Here is an 18,555-nt window from a genome sequence, read left to right as displayed (position 1 = left end):
ATAGCCTGACTGGTGAACCGGTGAATAAAAAATCATTCAGGCCAAGAAAGCAATTTGTGCCTGATAAAAGCAGTCAATCTTACAACAAAAGTTTTTTACCCCTTAAAGCTGCTGTTTGTGTCTGGAAAATATGAGCAGTCTGTTGACTGGAGCATGATTTCTGCAGGATACTGGGGACACTTCACACTGTGTCACTAGGTCTTCTCTGTCCTCTGAGATGAAAGACCAATTGTGTGACCTATTGTTAAAAAAGTTCACTCTGGACAAGTGGATATTCCTACAGACGATTAACACAGAGGCTCTTTTGTCTTGTGGTTGCCAAAGCTTACTGCCAGGCACTGCTGAATAACATTAAAAGAGACATTGATGATTTTAAAGGAGATTAAATCATAGATTTGTTTATAAATTCAAGTTTCAGGAGCCACATGTTGGAAATGTATTTTATTTTTTCAGCACGAATTGTTGGCGACTCCTAGTGGTTAAGTTGAGAAGGACACTGTGGCAGACGGAAATATACGCTGGTAACCCAGCAGGTTTAAGAATGACAATGGAGTGAGAAGATGTTCAGAAAGTTTTATTACAATAGACGCAAAACACTTTTTTATCTGTAAGTGGCTGAACAACATGGCCAATCTTACAATTAGCATCAGTGACCCATTAAAAGCTTTTTTTTCTGTGTACAAAACTCTTCTCTACATGATCCTTGTAGTTTTTGAGCTTAAAAGAGTGTTTACAGTCGGACACAGAGCTGCAGCTGATGTATCTTATTTAACAAAGCCCTCACAATAAAATTAATTGTCCATTATGTCTCTGAAACATCACAGGAGGGTTAAGGGAAATAAAAGTGGCAGTTATCACATTTTTCAAAAGTTATTTCAAACACCCTGTTGAAAACAGCAAAAAATTAGCAAACAAGAAACCAAGCAATCACCATCAACACATTTAGTCACCCCGTTTACAACGTGCAGGCCATGATACAGCCCGTAAAAATATTTTACATAAAAAGCTGTCATATTGACTGATAAAAGTTTGTAGAGTGACTTAGTCACAGTAGCTTAACTCACTGGTTAGGATGAATTCATTGAATCAGTAGTGTTCAGTTTTAAATGCGAATCCGATTAATCTTCACTTTAACGCATTTAAAGAACCTAGAGTCGCAGGAGCTTTGTGAGGTTAAATCACGCATTTGACATTGAGGGGATCACACAGTAAACCAACAATACATCACATCCAGCTCAGCACTCTGTAATGACATTAAAACAACTGGAATGATTCATGTACCCTCACATGTAGACAAGGAAACACCCACATCTTCATTAATGCTTCATATCTTATTTCCAAAATGGAAACCTCACCTGTTAGACCGTCCCTCTCCCACTCTTCTCATCTCCTTCAGCAATGATCAATAATAATACCAACAATTGGTTTAAAATTATACCAACATTAGTGCAAAACCTCATTCTATACCTAAGTGATCTGGAGTTTAACTTTCAACATTGCAGACTGTTTGATAATCTCTCTAAGCGTTTTGTTAAACTTTATATTACATGCTACAGTCAAACTCATCTTCTGACACTGTACTTAAAAGTTCCTCAGTTACTGTCCCTTTTTGTAAAAAAGCAGCAGGATTTATTACAGTCAAATCACCCTGCTGCTGTGCATTCATATTTAAAGTAAGCATATTAATAATATGGAGAATATCAGTAGTGACACCTTTTAGCAGTTCAGTAACACCCAGGGTTCGCGTTGCTTCTTGTCAAACCAGCAGAGCCCCTCAGGCGTGGACTCAGAGGGGTTCGTGGGTAAAGAGACTGGGGGCAGTTCAGAACATCAGGATTCATGTGGTGGAGCATCAAAGAAAAGCTCTCGACAGAGCCTGGCCGTGTCCTTCGGGGAGTAGACTGTGAAACCAATGGTCCGTGGGTCGTTGAAAATTTCATAGTCGTTTCCTCCCTAAAAAGAGAAGTTACAAACACAGATTAACATCAATTGAACTGATCTTTTTCCAAATGATGGCCTTTTGCAATTACTATATGTCAAGATGTATGTGTACAACCCTTCTAGAGAGAAGCTGCCCGAGCCATCCTTATTGCTAACAGGTGCATGAAATTAAGCCGTGCAATCTCAATTGACGCAAATGTCATAGGAGGCCACCTTTCAAAGGGGGCCACAAGTTGGAATCGAACCTGGGTTGCTGCCGCAAGGACACAGCCACTGTCCATAAAAGCCCGGTCCATAAAAAATGGTTTTCTAAATTTGGTGCAGAAGAACTTAGCTGTTTTACACATGAGCCTGTCTTAAGAATCAGATCTCAGCACTGTCCACAGTTGCCTTTTACACATTTGGCAACAACAGGAGATTGGAAAAAAGGGAAGAAGGTTTCCCCTTCAGTACTGTGTCCTGTTCTCCTGTTACCATTCCCCAAGATGAACTTACATCAGAGGTCTCGTTGCCAAAGAAGTAGATGGTGTCCAGGCCTTCCCTCTCCAGCACGTCTAGACACAGCCTCTTGTCCCAGCCCTCTGGAAAAACGTCAAAGCTGATGAGACCACCTGAAACAAACAAGGTGACGAACAGGACATTGTTATCACCATCACCATAACTATATAGTCATGTACATTGTGTATTTTAAATATCTTTAAGCAACACAGTCAGTTCACACAGATTTCCACTTCTCTTTCCACACGTTTTTTTCAGGTAGGCGCCGACAAAGCAGTGTACACAAATTTTATGAACCAGTACAGTCAGTATGCTGTTGAATATTTTCCTTTTTGCACTCTGCCTGTATTTACACTCGATCCATCCAGCTCTCCAGAACACACATTATTTACACTGTGCAGCAGCTGTGACTTATGGGGGCTGTTTGAGCTCTTTATCTGGCAGGCTTGTGACTTGTTGAACTTGTTGGCTGAGGGATACGCTGCACTCGGAAAAAGGATGTGTCACAAGAATGGACAAAAATAAGAAAGGAACAAACAACGCCCAGCATTTCCCATATTCCATAAATCTAGAGACAACTGTGATATGTGGGATTATGGCTGCAGCTCAGAGAAAAGGTCACAAGTGCAAAGCGTGTTTTGCAAACATAAATTCTTTTACCAGCACGGGTTCTTATCTCAAAGGTCATAGAAAAAGCTCTATTGTTGTTTTGAGTCCCGTGACTTAAGTGAGCGTTGAACTGTGAAATGTAGCTGAAAAGTCTCCTCCCTTTCAGTCTGCTCTCTTGCCCTTCCCTCTTAAATTCTTTCCCCTGCCTTAATTAAAAATAAGTTTTACAATGAAGGGTTTAAAGAGCCAGCAACAAAGACAACAGCTGAGGAGCGTCCAGCCAATCAGAGGGCTGTTCCACTCACACACCCTCCACACGCCTCCATCCCACCACCTTCAACCCTACATTATAAACACTGCAGTGCTTCAGCCACATCTGTAGCACCCCATCCCCCAGTCTGCTTTATTCACTCCTGAGCAGGGACAAGAGTAGGGCTACTATGCTGCTGACCATACAGACATACACATACACATTAAGGTAAAATCAAAACAGCATATAAGCTCTTCAACTCAGATCACCTGTGTAATGAAAGCACTGAGTGTCCCTTACATTCTGTGCTCTCAGCGCAGACTCGACGCAGTGTCAGGTTTATATAACACCTATTTCAGAGGTGAGCAGTATCATCTAACAAAGGCGGCCGTGCAGGAGCAGATAAACACAAAGGATGGCAAACAAATGAATCTCAAACCTCCGGACATATTAGCCTGTTTCCTCGGTGTCAGAGTCAACAGAGTAAAACCTCTGCAAATGGCCCTGATGCTGCTGCTGTTTTCCACCTCAGCAGCCTGAGTGTGTGTGCACAATATCCACCATCTGGCAAAAGTCAAACCTACTTTAAGACAATTACCAGGAGCTGAAATTAATATTTTACAAAGGTGTGTTTGTCCCATCCTTGACAGAAAAGCTAATAAACTTCAGGCAACATGACATACTGTATGTTAAACTCTGTGAAGTTAGTCAGCAAACGTGAAATACATGCCATGGATCAATAACAGGAAGAGTATATGTAAAAAAACAAGGCCGCCTGTCTGTTAACGGCTTTCACACGTCATTAGCAGAAGCACACACCTTGCAGAGCACGTAGGCAAACATCAGTAACCAAGTCACTTTACTGCTGCACTGTTGCCAGAGAGAGAGAGTGGGAACAGTGTGTTTATGTGTGTGTGTGTAATAGTTAACCGAGGACTCCAACGTCCAGCACAAGGTCCTCCACACATCACAGGTGTGAGGTCGAGGGGTCTTTTTTAAAACAGATAGGAGACAATAGACAGACAGGTATGCTGTAAAACTAGTTTCTCATTAAACTACCCCACTGTTAACATGAGCTTGTTTTTCTTGTTTCTTGTCTGTTTCAAAAAGTCTACCGGGGTTAACAATGTCCAAACACAAAACATGTAAGGTCCACTGTTTGGTTCATGATGGTGAACAGATTTTTTTCAGAATTTTAAATTCAAGTGGCAGTAACAATTTTTAAGGCTACTATGAATAATGGAAATGAAATTAAAGTACAATTCTCTTTGAACACTTTTGACTCCACTTCAGGAGACATGTGAACAGAAAATCAGGGTTCTAAGGGTTAAAGATTTGAAGTTTTCAGGCGTGTTGACAAAGAGGCATTCATATTTTAATGAGTGGTTGGGAGACTTTTCTCAACTGATACTCATTCCAATACCTCAGCTTTGGCCTCTTGCACATACTGGTCTGCTACAGTGCTCCCTAAATCCCAAACTTAAAATCTGTGTACCTCACCTGGGGCAACTCATTGGGGTCAGGTCAGGGGTGGGTAGAAACACGATGCAAGCAACATACACGAGTAGAAATGCATTTCACATTCTTTTCTTTTAAACTGTAATTCTACTGTTAAAGGGGAACTACCGTTTTTTACAACCTGGACCTTATTTCTAGCATAAAATACAATGATTTACTCACCCAGATAACTTTGGTGTCATTTGGCGTCGTTCGGACAAAATTAGATCCAGTGGAGCGCCGCTGTATCCATATAATGCGAGTGATCCGGGCACCGAAGCCCAGCCTCTATGAGCATTATCTGCCACGAAACTAATTCATTTCACCAATATTTTGTTATGATACGCTAGTGCTATTCCCCTCTGAGTCCGGGCTTGTCTGTTATCAACATCCGGGGTCTGTAGGTTGACCTACTACCTCTGACCTGGAGGATGTCGTCTCTGAGCTGCGCGCGCACCCGCGACAGCCCGGCTTGTTTACCTGTAGCTGCTACTGCTAGTTTGACCCCGGATGTTGATAACAGACGAGCCCGGACTCAGAGGGGAATAGCACTAGCGTATCATGACAAAATATTGGTGAAATGAACTAGTTTCGTGGCAGATAATGTGTTATATAGAGGCTGTGTGTCGATGCCCCGTCACTCGCATAATATGGATACAGCGGCACTCCACTGGATCTAATTTCGTCCGAACGACTCCAAATGACACCAAAGTTATCTGGGTGAGTAAATGATCATATTTTATGCTAGAAATAAGGTCCAGGTTGTAAAAAACGGTAGTTCCCCTTTAAGTGCATTTTTGAGCCAGCAATCAAAATTTTACTTCCCTACATTTGTCATTTATACCTTTGTTACAATGACAACTAAGTTAGCTAGCTAATGTCAGCAATGTTCTTTTTTCATGTGTAATGTTAAAGCTGCTGTAAGTGTTATTTTCTAATTAAAATAATTGTTAATTAGCTCTGTATTCCAACAGTGAGCACTGTTATAGAGTGTTTGGTCAGTAACCCATGTCTCTTCTTTTCTGGTATCCTCGCCCACTTTAGCCAATCAGGATCCACATAAAGAGGCGGTCCTGTCTGCTGGGGGAACACGCAGAGAGCAGGATCCTCCTGTTCTGGTAGCCGAACTGGCTATAGCAGAACAGGGAAAACTATAGCAAAACTACAAATTCCAGTGCTCCCAGTGAGAAAGGAGTCATGCAAGTGTGGTGACGTAGAGAGGAGGGAGGGGACTGCTAACTGCAAAACGGACAGGAAGTTATCTAAAAACGACAACGCTTACAGCAGCTTTGATTTATTAACTTATCCTAGCTAATGGTCTGTTGGGGCTTTAAATTGGTGTGCTTTAGAAAGCAGGTAACCTAATGATACAAGGGATATTTACAGGCTGTGCTTCAATGGTGACAAAAACAGTGCAAAACTACTGCATGGATCGTCAGAATCATTTAGCTGTCTGCCACTGAAGTGAGCATCTGTGGGTTGAATATTACAGGATGCGTTCTTTTTGCAACAATCCTGTATGTTTTCATTGAGCTGTGATTTCTCCCACTCATCTGACACATTAATTGAAGCATTGGCTTACTTTACTTAAGAGAGGCTTAAGTGTTTTTTGGACCCCATTAAATAGTGGTTACTTACTTACTAAATTAAACACAGCAGTCACTACAACACTCAGCAGCACTCTGGCTATTTTGGTTTATGTGTCACATTTGGCAGATATGAAGCATCACTGGTCGGCCTTATCACTGTCACATGGCTCTGCCAAATATGATATTTTGGCTCGTGTCCCAATACGTTTTTCTGTTATGCGTTTTCCGCTTTCAACTCTCACCTTTGGTGAACCGTAGTCCCTTTCCAGCAAACTCCTCTTTCAGGGCAGCAACAAATTTCTCCCTGATCTTCTCTCTCTGTGGAGAAAGTGGCAAAGTCAGGTGGTCAGACCTCGCCAGCCTTGTCACTGCACACACAACATGTGTTAATCTAACACTCTGGCTAAGTTTGGTCTACACGTTGTTTTATGTACAGTATGAACGTAGCAGATGACCCGGCTGATGTTTGTAGGTAGCTGAAGGGTTAAACCTCTCCTCCTCTGCTGCTATCTGCTTCCTCCGTACTGCCCAGCTCTGTGAACCATCAATAGACAGCCTGTTAAGCTGTCCTGAAAGCTCAACATTGTCTGACCTCTCTCTGTCTGCTTAATTGAGCACATTACATGAAACAGAGAGACAGAGCGGCGAGAGCCTGTTGTGTAAAACCATAGTTTGCTTAGCGTGGCTGCTAAATTTGGCTACTGTGCAAATTAACAAAGTTCTAGTAGCAGTCCTTTAGCAAAATGGCCAAAGTTGTTATACTAACCTTGCTACATGGGTGCAATATTGTCCCTATACGCACACTGTGATGTTATCTCATGTGAGTTAATCCCTGACTACCATTCACAAACAAAGGCAGTGCAGACAGTAGAAGCGTGATGTGCAAACCCACCTCATAACCAACTTTTTAAGCCTTTAAAGCACAGTGATAAACAGACATAACAATTAACTTTTCCAATTTGGTAATTAATGTACTTTAAGTTAAGTATTTTTACCTTGTCAATTTCAGAGAATTCGATTCGCTCCTCCAGTGTGCAACTCCGACCAATGGGGGAAATGTTGAGCATGCCATTCCTGAACTCAATGAACGTTCCCCTGCAGGAGGAAAGGGACGGATGGTTAAAGAAAATGTTGATTGTTAAAAAGACTTACACTGAAGTAGAAACCTGGATTCCGTTTGCGATAATACCAAGTCTACAAACATACAAACTGTGCCTGACAGGCATGAAGAAGAAGAAGAAGAAGAAGATATGTTAACACCTGCATTTCATTCCTATACAAGAAACAGTTTTTCCTGCTTCATGCTTCACTCATTTCCATGAGTAAGGAGAATTGGCATTCCTGCATACCAGGGATGTAGGTCAAAGGTGTGTGTGTGTCCCTGGGGGTTTAAGTAACCAGTTTCCTAACTATCTTGTGTGTTTGGTCAGAGTCTCACCTTTTCTTTGGCAGCTTGATGAGCCCCATGTAGCTGAGGCAGAAGTTGATCAGGTCCTGCAGCAGTTCCTCCCCGATCTGGTTCTGAATGGCCTGATAGGATGAAAATGTATTTCAATCATAGACAAAATGATGGATTGAACAAGCCTTTTTCATGACAGGGGACTGAAGCTGATAAAAAAAATAAAAATAAAAAATCCTTCAGTATTTAAAAGGAAAAGAGAAAAGAAGAAGAGAGATACCATTTTTCCTACAACATTTTGCAAAGCAACAGACTTTGTAGCAAAATAATTCCTTTAAGGAGAACTATTATCCTTTTTCTTTTTCTTTCATTTCCTTCAGTTTGTTTGTTTTGTTTGTTTTTTCTTGTGCATGTAAAAAGTCTTGAAAGTTAAAAAGCCCAAAGGGAGCTCCTCTCCGCACCAGAAAACGCTCCTTACGTGCTTGAAAAGCCTCGTCAATATGCCATCACACTACGTCACAACTTCACACATTTGATTACTTTATCCCTATATTCACAGTAGAAGTGAAGCTAACCGGAAGCTGAGAACACAACAGAACTGACTGGAGTGAACATGAGCGATGCTGGCTCAGGCTTGTGTGAGCTGACCAAAGTTAAAACTTTGACACTGGAGGAATACAGTGCTACAGCACTGGACGATATGAGAAAACTGCTGTGTTTTTGAGCATTAAAGCATGTAAACTTATTCTAGCAGTAACCCAAAATAATATTATGAACCTGAAAATAAACAAAATACTCCTTTAATGTAGTAGCAAAATGCTACTTCTGCACTGGTCAACTGAACATGGATGTTTCTAGGTAATAAATGATCTCATTTGCTTTATTTCATTGTAAGTACACCTACTTTTCATCGCATATAATATAAAGAGTTTATCCTAAAAAACAATCATCTGCTCAATAGGAGGAAAATGTGAACCTGTATGTAGTACAAGCGTGCAGAATCATGTATTGTTCTCAAGACACAATGTGCTGCATTACTGTTGTCATTTTGACAGAACGTGAAAAATGTGACCCATGTGTCCACTTACATGTTTTGAGATGAGCTTCCCATCTTTGTACTGCACTGTCCCGTTCTCAGAAAACACATAGTCAAACTTGTGTATCACTGCAAGAAAGAAGACAGGTGAAAAGTGGATAAATGTGCTCACCTGTTCCTTTTAAACCTACACATTCAACTCAAGTAAATTAGCAGTGGCTCCTCCGCCGAGGCCTGAATAGGGAATAATAGGACATCCTGCTATATTTACCTGGAAGCTTATTACAGTGTGTGTTACACTGCCTGAAAAGTTTAATCTGTCTGACCTTCCCACTCACTCTGCCCTGTGTGTTCTCTGCCAGCAACACTCGACAGAAAAAGGTTGCAACGCCGCCTTACAAAATAGCTGCTTTGATCCATTTGACTTTAATAACACAGCAGTCACCTGAAAACAGCATAATCCAGCAAGCTGGTGTTCTCTAACCTGGTTAAACAATTTAAACAAGGTGCAACAGATTTTTAACTGTTGGTGTCATAAAATTGAGCAATTTTCACCATCAATATAAATGACTGTAATCATGCATAATGTTACGACAACATGAACAGCTTCTCATCGCATGTCCAAGTGATTAGAAGTTTGATTTCATACAATTTTTGAACAGATCACGACACGCGAAGCTTCAGCAACATCATGAAGAATGAACAGATTCACCTTTAACACACTTGGCATGGTTGTCAAACCACATGGCTCACTCTCAGCACAATACATCTGCATTCCAGTTTTAGGCTAATATTTACTGATGGACAAGCCTGCCCATGCAGCCGTGTGCCAACTCAGCTGGGTGGCTGCTGGCAGCGCAGGGTGAGAGCCAGTGTGCCAGTGTGTTTTGGCAGAGGGTCTGGGAGTCACGTGTGAATGAAGTTAATCAAACCGAACCAGTGGAGTCTTCACAAGAGTTCAGATGTCATCAATGATTCGACTAAGTCTAGTTTGTACATTTTTTTGAACAATGGCCCCCAACCTGCTGTTGCAAAATCATATATAGACATCTATGATGAGTTGAAATGCCGCAGTTAGTCGTCGTGACACAGTGCGTAAACCGTCTGTGGTTAAAAGAAGAGGACTGCTCACCATCATCCCCCTCGCCGAGCTGCTCTGCTATCTTGGAGTAGTCTGAGCCTCCCACGATGCCGATCTTCACTTTCCTCCGCAGAGTCTGGAAAAACTCGTCCAGCTGTGGGTCTATTTTCTGCAAATTACAGGAAAATGCAGCGCACGTTATCACTTTGTGTTAACTAGTCGAGCTCCCTCTCACACACTCATGACTGACCACCCACACACACCCACACCCACACACACACCATCATCATCATCATTAAAAGCATAATTTGTGTTATTAAAGCATTATTACAATGAAAGAAAAGAGGAAAGCTAGCATGATTGTATTGTAATTTGAAACAAATTTCCAGTCATATCAACATATGGAAGAAATGTCTCGGCTGCACTACACAAGGGAAACCACATTATGTAATATCTAGGCGCTAAGCACACACACACACACACACACACACACACACACACACACACACACACACACACAGACACACACACAATCCAGTTGTCCTAGATGAACCCAAGCATTTAATCTCAATGACATAAGGAAGACAGAAAGAAATAATTACAAAAACACAGAATAATAAAGTAGATGATTTCCCCCTTAACCTTACATGAATGTCTAACTGACAACCAATCAAAAATGAGCCTGAGCTACTCAGGCGTCTATTTTAATCTTCCTCCTGGGAATTCAGAGTATATTAATCTAAAGAGCACTAATTACAGCCCACGTGTGGTGACAGTGTCAGGACAGCTTCCATGTGTTTCTGAAGGACATAAATAGGTCACCAAACACCAACAGACCTATACATTACCACACTACATAGCACACAGCCCCCCTCCCCTCCAATCTCCCATGTGTCTCTGCAGCACTGTGTAGGTAAACAGTCAGCGGCAGGAAAGATCTTACAAATATCAAAACAGTGTATGAGGTCAGGAGGACACAGCGTGCTCTTACAGACGATCTCTGCCAACAATCTGAGGCTAATTGAGGCAGATGAGCGAGAAGAGCAGGGGGCTGCAACGCAAGCTTGTAAGAATCAATAACCGATCACGTCGCTGGTAAAGGCTATTATTGATTGATCGGATGTGGGCTCACCTCTCTTGGCGGTGTCAAAGTACCGTCCACGTCAAAGAGGCAGAGGATGTTTCGGTCCGGGGAGAAGCCCTTCGGTTTCTCCATGTCTTCTTCTTCTCTCTGTGTTTTTTTCTGCTTCACAAATCGCTCTTCAGGTTGCGAGTGTCACAGGTCCACTCTCGTGCAAACAAACGCGTAAAAACTACAAATTCACGCGAGGGAAAAATGAATCGAAGTATTACGCTGTCAGTTCAATCATTTAAATAAAATAACGAAAACAGACCTAAAGGTTTTTTAAAATAATGTAAATGATATCTTCTCAAGCGCGCTGACAGACGCTTCTTCTTCGTCGTCTTCTTCTTTTTCTTCCTCGAGTGGTCAGTCTTGCTGTCTCAGCTCAGCTCGGCTCGGTTCAGCTCGGCTCAGTGGACCCGTTAAGCTCACACACAAACACGGCGTGCCGAACGTGTCGGCTGTCTTTCGCAACACTGTAACTCAACCGGCAGCCAATCACAGCCGGGGTATGAGGTGTGACGTCTACAAATGGGCGGGGCGGCCTAATGTGCATGCCGGTTAACGTTGAGTTAACAATTTACCTAGAAGTGAAATGAGGGATGCAGCACAGACTAACTAACAGACTGAACAGCAGAGAGGATGTGTGGTGTGAACAGTGTTTGTTAGAGTGCTGTAACAGCTGCCTTGTTTATGGAGAGTAGGACCTTCGATAATAAACATGCATAAGAAGTAAAGTGACAAAAGTGAAAGTAAATCACTAGAGATATGTTAATATTCATATGCTAATGGTAATTTGTGCAACATTATGAGAGAAATTGTGAAAATGTGCCTTAAAATTACATTAAACTCCTCCTTCCTCTTGTGTTGGATATCTGCAACTTTCTGAGTTTACACTGGGGTTACTGGTGGAGACATCTCTTCTTTCCAGTAAGATTTAACATTATAGTTATAGAGATTTTGTAATTTGTAAAACGCCTTTTGATGTTGTGGAGTGTTCCTCCACAAAATAGATCCTGCGGCACACCGTACCACCTATGTTTGTTTTTCCTAGCACAAATGTTATCCCTGATTTTTTTTATAACTGATCATTGTTTTTGTTGTTTCACAATACTGTAACTACTTGTAGAATTTTGTAACTTCAAATGCTATCCGTTAAAGACATAGTTGTTTTACATTCATCAGACCTGAGCTTTTAGGTCTTCTTCTTGAAAAGGTGATGTAAAATGATGCTGCTCAGCTGGTATGATGCTTTAGGGGACTGATATCAATACCGATGCTGACTTTAAAGGTTAAAAGGATGTCCCACAGGAACACCATTCACTGAAATATGACATGTTAAATGTAGAGTTGCAGCAAGTGAGAGGTGCAAAGCACACAGAGGTTTACCATTCAGAGGTGGAAGACATTGACTAGTTAGTAATGTTTAGAGAACCGTCCAACTTTGTCTGCTACTACAGTCCCATAACAACATCGCTGCATTCTGCTTTATGCAGTAGCACTGATTACTTCCATCTTGATTAAATTACTGCACGAGGTCCACGCCAGAAGGGCCATTGATGGGACTAAATGATAAAAGCCAACCTTTAACTCATGAGATCATGGCCTCAAACAAATTTAGCAACCGGAAATGATCTCATCTTCTGTTAAGAATGCCTCAGAGGGTGCTGTATATTTGATCTTTGCTTTGATTTCATACTTAAAAAATAGACTTTAGATGTAATAACATTTATGATAATTTTGATTGGATTTGGATTAGATTATGTAATATAAGATAACATTAAATCAGATTGAATCCAATTAGGTGATCTAAAATAGGATAAAATTAGATGTAAATATTTGGGATTAAATTAGATGACATTCTTATACATTATGTAACATTAGATTAGTTAAAATTAGATTAGATTCCAACCTAATTTCCAATCACTTACAAATAAAATGTGTTTATCAACAACTATTTTATGACACGTTTCCATGCCTACATAGTCCTTAATACAATCATTTGTTTCACAAAGTAGTGAACCACACCCAATCCTTGCTTGTGAATTACTGGGCCTTTCTAGGACTGTCCCTTTCATACCAAATCATGATATTATCAGCTGTTATCAGTGAACCTGTTTAACTGCTGTGTTTTTTGGAGCATTCCGCAGCATTCCCAGTCTTTTGTTGCTCCTGTCACACAAAATCAGACAACCAACATGTTCATCATCAACACCAGCCAAATGTTGCAGCACAGAACTACCATATGTGTCATTTTCTGTAGATGAGGAATGGGAGGGGAGGCATGCAGGAGACATAAAGGTCAGATAACAGACCTGCTGACTTTCTCCACATTTAAAGTGGAATTGTAGCCTATATTTAATATAATACAATACATGTGTTTGTACTACTTTCTAGAAATAATCTTCGCAAATCAATCAGTCAATCAAGTCAACACCATGTTACCCTCATCATCAGTGATGCTTAATAATCTTTGGCCTTACAGTATGCGGAAAACTTCTACCTAGATGTGACATTGGCATTGTTTTGGTGTATTGAACTAAACAAACATTAATTCATGGATTACTTCATTAATTCATTCAGTCACAACACAGGAATATGTATACCCTGCTCTCATTTAAAACCAAAACAAACCTCATGGTTTAAAAGTCTTCAGCAACATGTACATTTTCGCTGGTTTTGCTAAAATGAAGTTTCAGGATCTTCTCTGCAGCATCCGATCTCTACCGAGCCAACACAAGAGGGCAGAGTGGGTGAGAGATGGAGATGGAGAGTGCAACTGAGAAGTGGTGTTGTGCTCGCTCATATTAAATGCATTGCTTGATTAATTTCCTCAGTTTCGTGAGGAAATTGCGTGGAAATTAAAAATGGTGATAACGTTGATGTGGGTTTTTACATATAATGATCTACAAAGCAAGTAAGACAACATGAATTACTGTCTATCTGGCAGTTGTCCCAATCCAGAACACCCTTGTCCCAATTCTCAATATCTGTATACAAATGACTAGGAGGTCCAGTGATAGCCACATTGTGTTGATTGAAGTGATAAACTGGCTGTCTTTGACAGAGGAAGTCAGGATACTCATACAGCAAACAGCCCAGAGTCTTTTTAATTACATATGACAATATTTGTTTTACATGTGTAAATGAGAGAAATTTAGCTACGTGAGAAATTTCTCACATGTTCACTTGTTAATATGTGCTTTTCAAGATTGTCTGAATTTTGCAGCAACATTTTGTTTTCCATTTATATTTACAAATAAAGCCAAATTAGAAAAACACAACCACTTCAGAATTTGTCAGTAATGCAAGTATGTCTAACATTATTCCTTTTTTAGATTTATATAATAACTGAAACAATAAGATATCACCAGTTGTGGAAGAAGTACTCAGATCCTTTACTTTAAAGTACCAATATTATAACAACAATATGAAAATACTGTCAGGTGTAAGTAGTTAATTCAAAATCATGAAAGAAGAAAAATAAAGTTGCTATATACACATTTAAAAAACATATTTTCAGGACTTTATCTAATTGTTTTTTTTGTGAAATGTTGGAGAGTTTTACCTTGTTAAGCCAAAAAGATTGGGAACCACTTGTTTACTTTCATATAGAAAATGCATTACTTATTTTAAACTAAGCCTAACAATATATCTATATATCTATCTATCTCTAAAATGGAGTTTAAAAACAAAGTAAAGTAATAGCTTGAGTAAATGTACTTAGTTACATTCCACCACTGGATATCAGCATCACTGAGCTGCGGTCAAATTTGCACAATATTGTCTTCAGAATTTCTTATTTTGATGTTTGACTTGGATTGATCTGATTGAATGGAGGTATTTCTTATGCCTTGTTTGTTTGTCCCACAGTCACCTGGACTCTTGTATCAGTGCTGACAGGACCATCAAATGGAGTTCTTTGATAACATGTGATGAAACAGTTTGGAGGAATTCTTATTGGGCAGTTTTGCAACAGGTGACAAGCTTAATACTGGCTCCATAAATCACTTGTATGTTTTATCTTTTCTGCTTTTCACAGCAATCATAAACCAACACTGCATGGACCTGAGGCTCAAAATGATTGATTATGTCAGAACGAAAGCAGTGTGACCCCCTTTGCTCTGAATACATATGTCATGCATCTTGGCCTTTGTAGGTGTATGTTTGTAAATTTTTTTACGACTCTAATTGACCTTATGTGTTTGAGTTTCAGAGTTCCCTTCAGTGTGGCGAAAGCCAAGCAATTTGGTGTCATCGAGGTAAGTCACTTATTTATGAGCCTGATTTATTAGTAAGCTGCCAATTGACAGGGACAAATTGTATGAGGAAGGAGGCAGCAGAGGGGAATTATTGACTAATCATAAACAGACTAATCATTAGCCCCTGAAATTATGAACATGGCTCTTTATCTGACTTTGACCTCAATATCCATGTTCCCTTCAATCACAGCAGACCGGTTCTTAAAGCTTTAACCTTTATTCAACTGACAGAGGTGGCCTTTTCTCTCCCCATTCTTTGTTAATGTCAACAAATCTCGTATAAAAATACTTTTTTCCCCTGTCTGTAAATGTAAACATCAATAACAATACTTAAAGCAACATTATGTAACTTTTTCACCTCAAAATGACTATTTCTACATACACGGCGACTGCGTGGAGAGGGCCCACACCTTCACCTTCCTGGGCACCGCTCTGCTAACTTTTCCTGGTCTGCAAACACCTCAGCTGTCATCAAGAAGGCACAGCAGCGTCTGCACTTCCTGAGAGTGCTCAGGAGAAGTAACATCTGTGAGAAGCTGCTGGTGACTTTCTACCACTCTACCATCGAGAGCATCTTAACCTACTGCATCACGGTGTGGTTCTCCACTGCACCGAGGAAGATAGGAAGAGTCTCCAAAGAGTGGTCAAGACAGCACAGAAGATCATTGACACACGCACACACACACACACACACACACACACACACACACACACACACACACACACCCACCCACCCACCCACACACACACACACACACACACACACACACACACACACACACACCACCCAAGGACAATGTGCAATACTTGTAAAGACTATTTTACTATATATGCTTCAACCTGCACCACTGCACATATTTATTTTTATTTATATCTTTATACTACATTGCACTACTTGCCTTGTACTTTTTACTTACTTACCTTGTACCTTGTATACTTGGATGCTGCTAAAATTTCGTTGTACACTTGTGCAATGACAATAAAAGGATTCTGATTACAGCTTCACAATCATGTTGATGGTACAGTGTGTACTCCACCCCCCATCACTTGTTTCTGCACAATGTAACTTCAGTGAGAAGATGTTTTCAACACATAACATTGTTATGATGTAATGAGTTTTGTTTGTGGTTGGCACCTACATTACGTCTGACAAATTGTTACTGAACTGGGATTTGTGGTGTTCAGTGGTGTTGGACTCAAAAACTGTGGAGGGTGCCAAATTGCACCAAATGCCAATTTCTACATAATGTTGCTTTAAAGACCCAATAATAGGATTTTTTCCCCTGTTTAACAATAACACATATATTCTGTTAGTCAGGTGTGTCTCATGCACTGTGATTCATTCAAATTCAAATGAACACTAAATTTTCTGTCATATATGTTCTTTTATGTTCTTTTCTCTTTAATTCAACCTGGCCTATGTTGTGTATGTTTAAACTTGCTGATCTTACATTTCTAACTACATTTTTCTAGGTTTGAACAATAATTGTCTAAGTGTTTAACTGGGTTGAGGAATTGAGACAGAAGTCTGAAAGAAAATCATCATATAAAATATTCTCTGAGGGATGATTTAAGGTTATACTTCAAAATGAGTTCTTTTAATGTCAACCCTATTGTGTGTGTGTGTGTGTGTGTGTGTGTGTGTGTGTGTGTGTGTGTGTGTGGTTGTGTGTGTGTATGTGTGGCCTACATGCTCACTTGCCTGTGGGGCACTCTGTAGGTTGAGTTAAAGACCTCCATTAAAACAGCCTTCTTATCTACCTTCACGCGGAAGGGAAAGTGCCTAATTGGACCCATTTTCACAGACCAACAATAACAGCCACTGTTAACAGTGTTCAGTTGCTATTACACAGCAGGGATGAGACAATAAAACAAAGAGTCTTGTTCCTTTCAACACTGTACTATTTCCTCTTCCTGATAAAAAGCCAGGGTGTGTCGAAACGAAGAGCCTCTTCATATGAAACTGTAATGGGACTAAATGACTGTGTTCCCCAAGCCAACTGTGCTATTACAACGTCATTCATGTGTGTTTGCTTAAAACGTTTATTACCCTGTGCGGTGGTGGCCAGACAGGAAGCTGATGATGTGCTGTACTGGAAAGACAATTTGGTTGGAAAAGTTGTGCATGAGGACATATATTTATAGTGTTATTTGCTCTTTGAGGTAGAATCACACAGTGTAATATTTTAATAGGTTTTGGTGTTTATTGCATGTTTATTGAAGGAAATGAAATAGCACACTACATGAGTTTGTGATCCTCCACATGTCATTCTTCTTGTGAAGGGCAGAGCTTTTGATGATAAAGTGTGCTCATTTAAATTCACTTACACAAATGTCATGTAAAAATGGCTTTCATAGCAGAGACGCAAAGAGCATAAAACAGTGTGAGAAAGACAATTCAGTCATGGAGTGATAAAAGAGGAGTCTGACACAAGCAAGATTTAGGACTGGCAATAGCACCACGATGTGTTTGTAGAAGACGTGTGAAGAGATAGATTCATAATAAAACAACAGATACAAATTTTGAAAGTACTTTATATATAGTAAAGGAACAGCAAGCACATTAAATATTATAAATCTGTTTATAATAAATATTCATCGTTTTAAATAACAGATTAAAGTGTTTGTTTCAGGGACAACAGGCTGTTGAACAAATGGGCTTTTAATCCAATGGGATATTTTTCAGACTATTGGTGTTTCAGAACAATGGGCAGTCCACTTCCAAAGACGTACCTCTCCATTATGGAAAATTCACTCAACTATGCTGTTAAGATGAGGAAAATGAGAAAAGTCAAATTTGAGCAGATTAAACAAGACAACTTTGGGATTTGTTTTTGAAAATGACCTGCAACAGTTGCTGGTTAACTGTCTGTCAACTGATCACTGCTGCAACCACAACCAGTTTTGGAAAAGACACATTTTCTGAGGCACAAGTCACACTGAGGTGAATTTATTAGTGCTTCACATCCTTTTTCTTATTTTGCAGCACTAACCTGCTCACTGCTAGACATCCATATACAGTCACTAAATCATCAAATGAATGTAATCTTGGAATTTTGATGGAATAATTTGTTTAATTAATTAATTAATGCTTATTGCTTAATGTTTCTCAGTAGACGAGAACTGGCAAACAAAACAATGGATCTAGAGAGGTCCTTGCAGGTTTTTTGTATTTTTTGTGGGCACTGTCGATTCTACTACACACCCAGAAGAGGAGGGTATTAAATCAACAACCTCACTGCCAGATGCCACTAAATCCTTCATACTGGA

General features: G+C 40.1%; 1 protein-coding gene across 1 annotated transcript; it reads right to left on the bottom strand.

The window, feature by feature from the left end:
• Positions 1 to 559: 559 nt before the first annotated feature.
• pmm1 (phosphomannomutase 1) lies at positions 560 to 11,475 on the bottom strand. Its single transcript, XM_084370956.1, has 8 exons — positions 11,033 to 11,475; positions 9,952 to 10,069; positions 8,872 to 8,948; positions 7,823 to 7,914; positions 7,380 to 7,479; positions 6,627 to 6,702; positions 2,437 to 2,552; positions 560 to 1,953 (listed from the first exon to the last, which is right to left on the bottom strand). The coding sequence occupies exons 1-8, from the start codon at positions 11,114 to 11,116 to the stop codon at positions 1,831 to 1,833; spliced, it is 786 nt and encodes a 261-aa protein (XP_084227082.1). The 5' UTR covers positions 11,117 to 11,475; the 3' UTR covers positions 560 to 1,830.
• Between the last annotated feature and the right edge of the window lie 7,080 nt (positions 11,476 to 18,555).

The sequence above is a fragment of the Pagrus pagrus genome, assembly GCF_965226575.1.
Source record: "Pagrus pagrus genome assembly, chromosome: 13".
NCBI classification, from domain to species: Eukaryota; Metazoa; Chordata; class Actinopteri; order Spariformes; family Sparidae; genus Pagrus; species Pagrus pagrus.
Note: the sequence above shows the minus strand (reverse complement) of the source record. Positions and strands in the feature narration are given on the sequence as shown.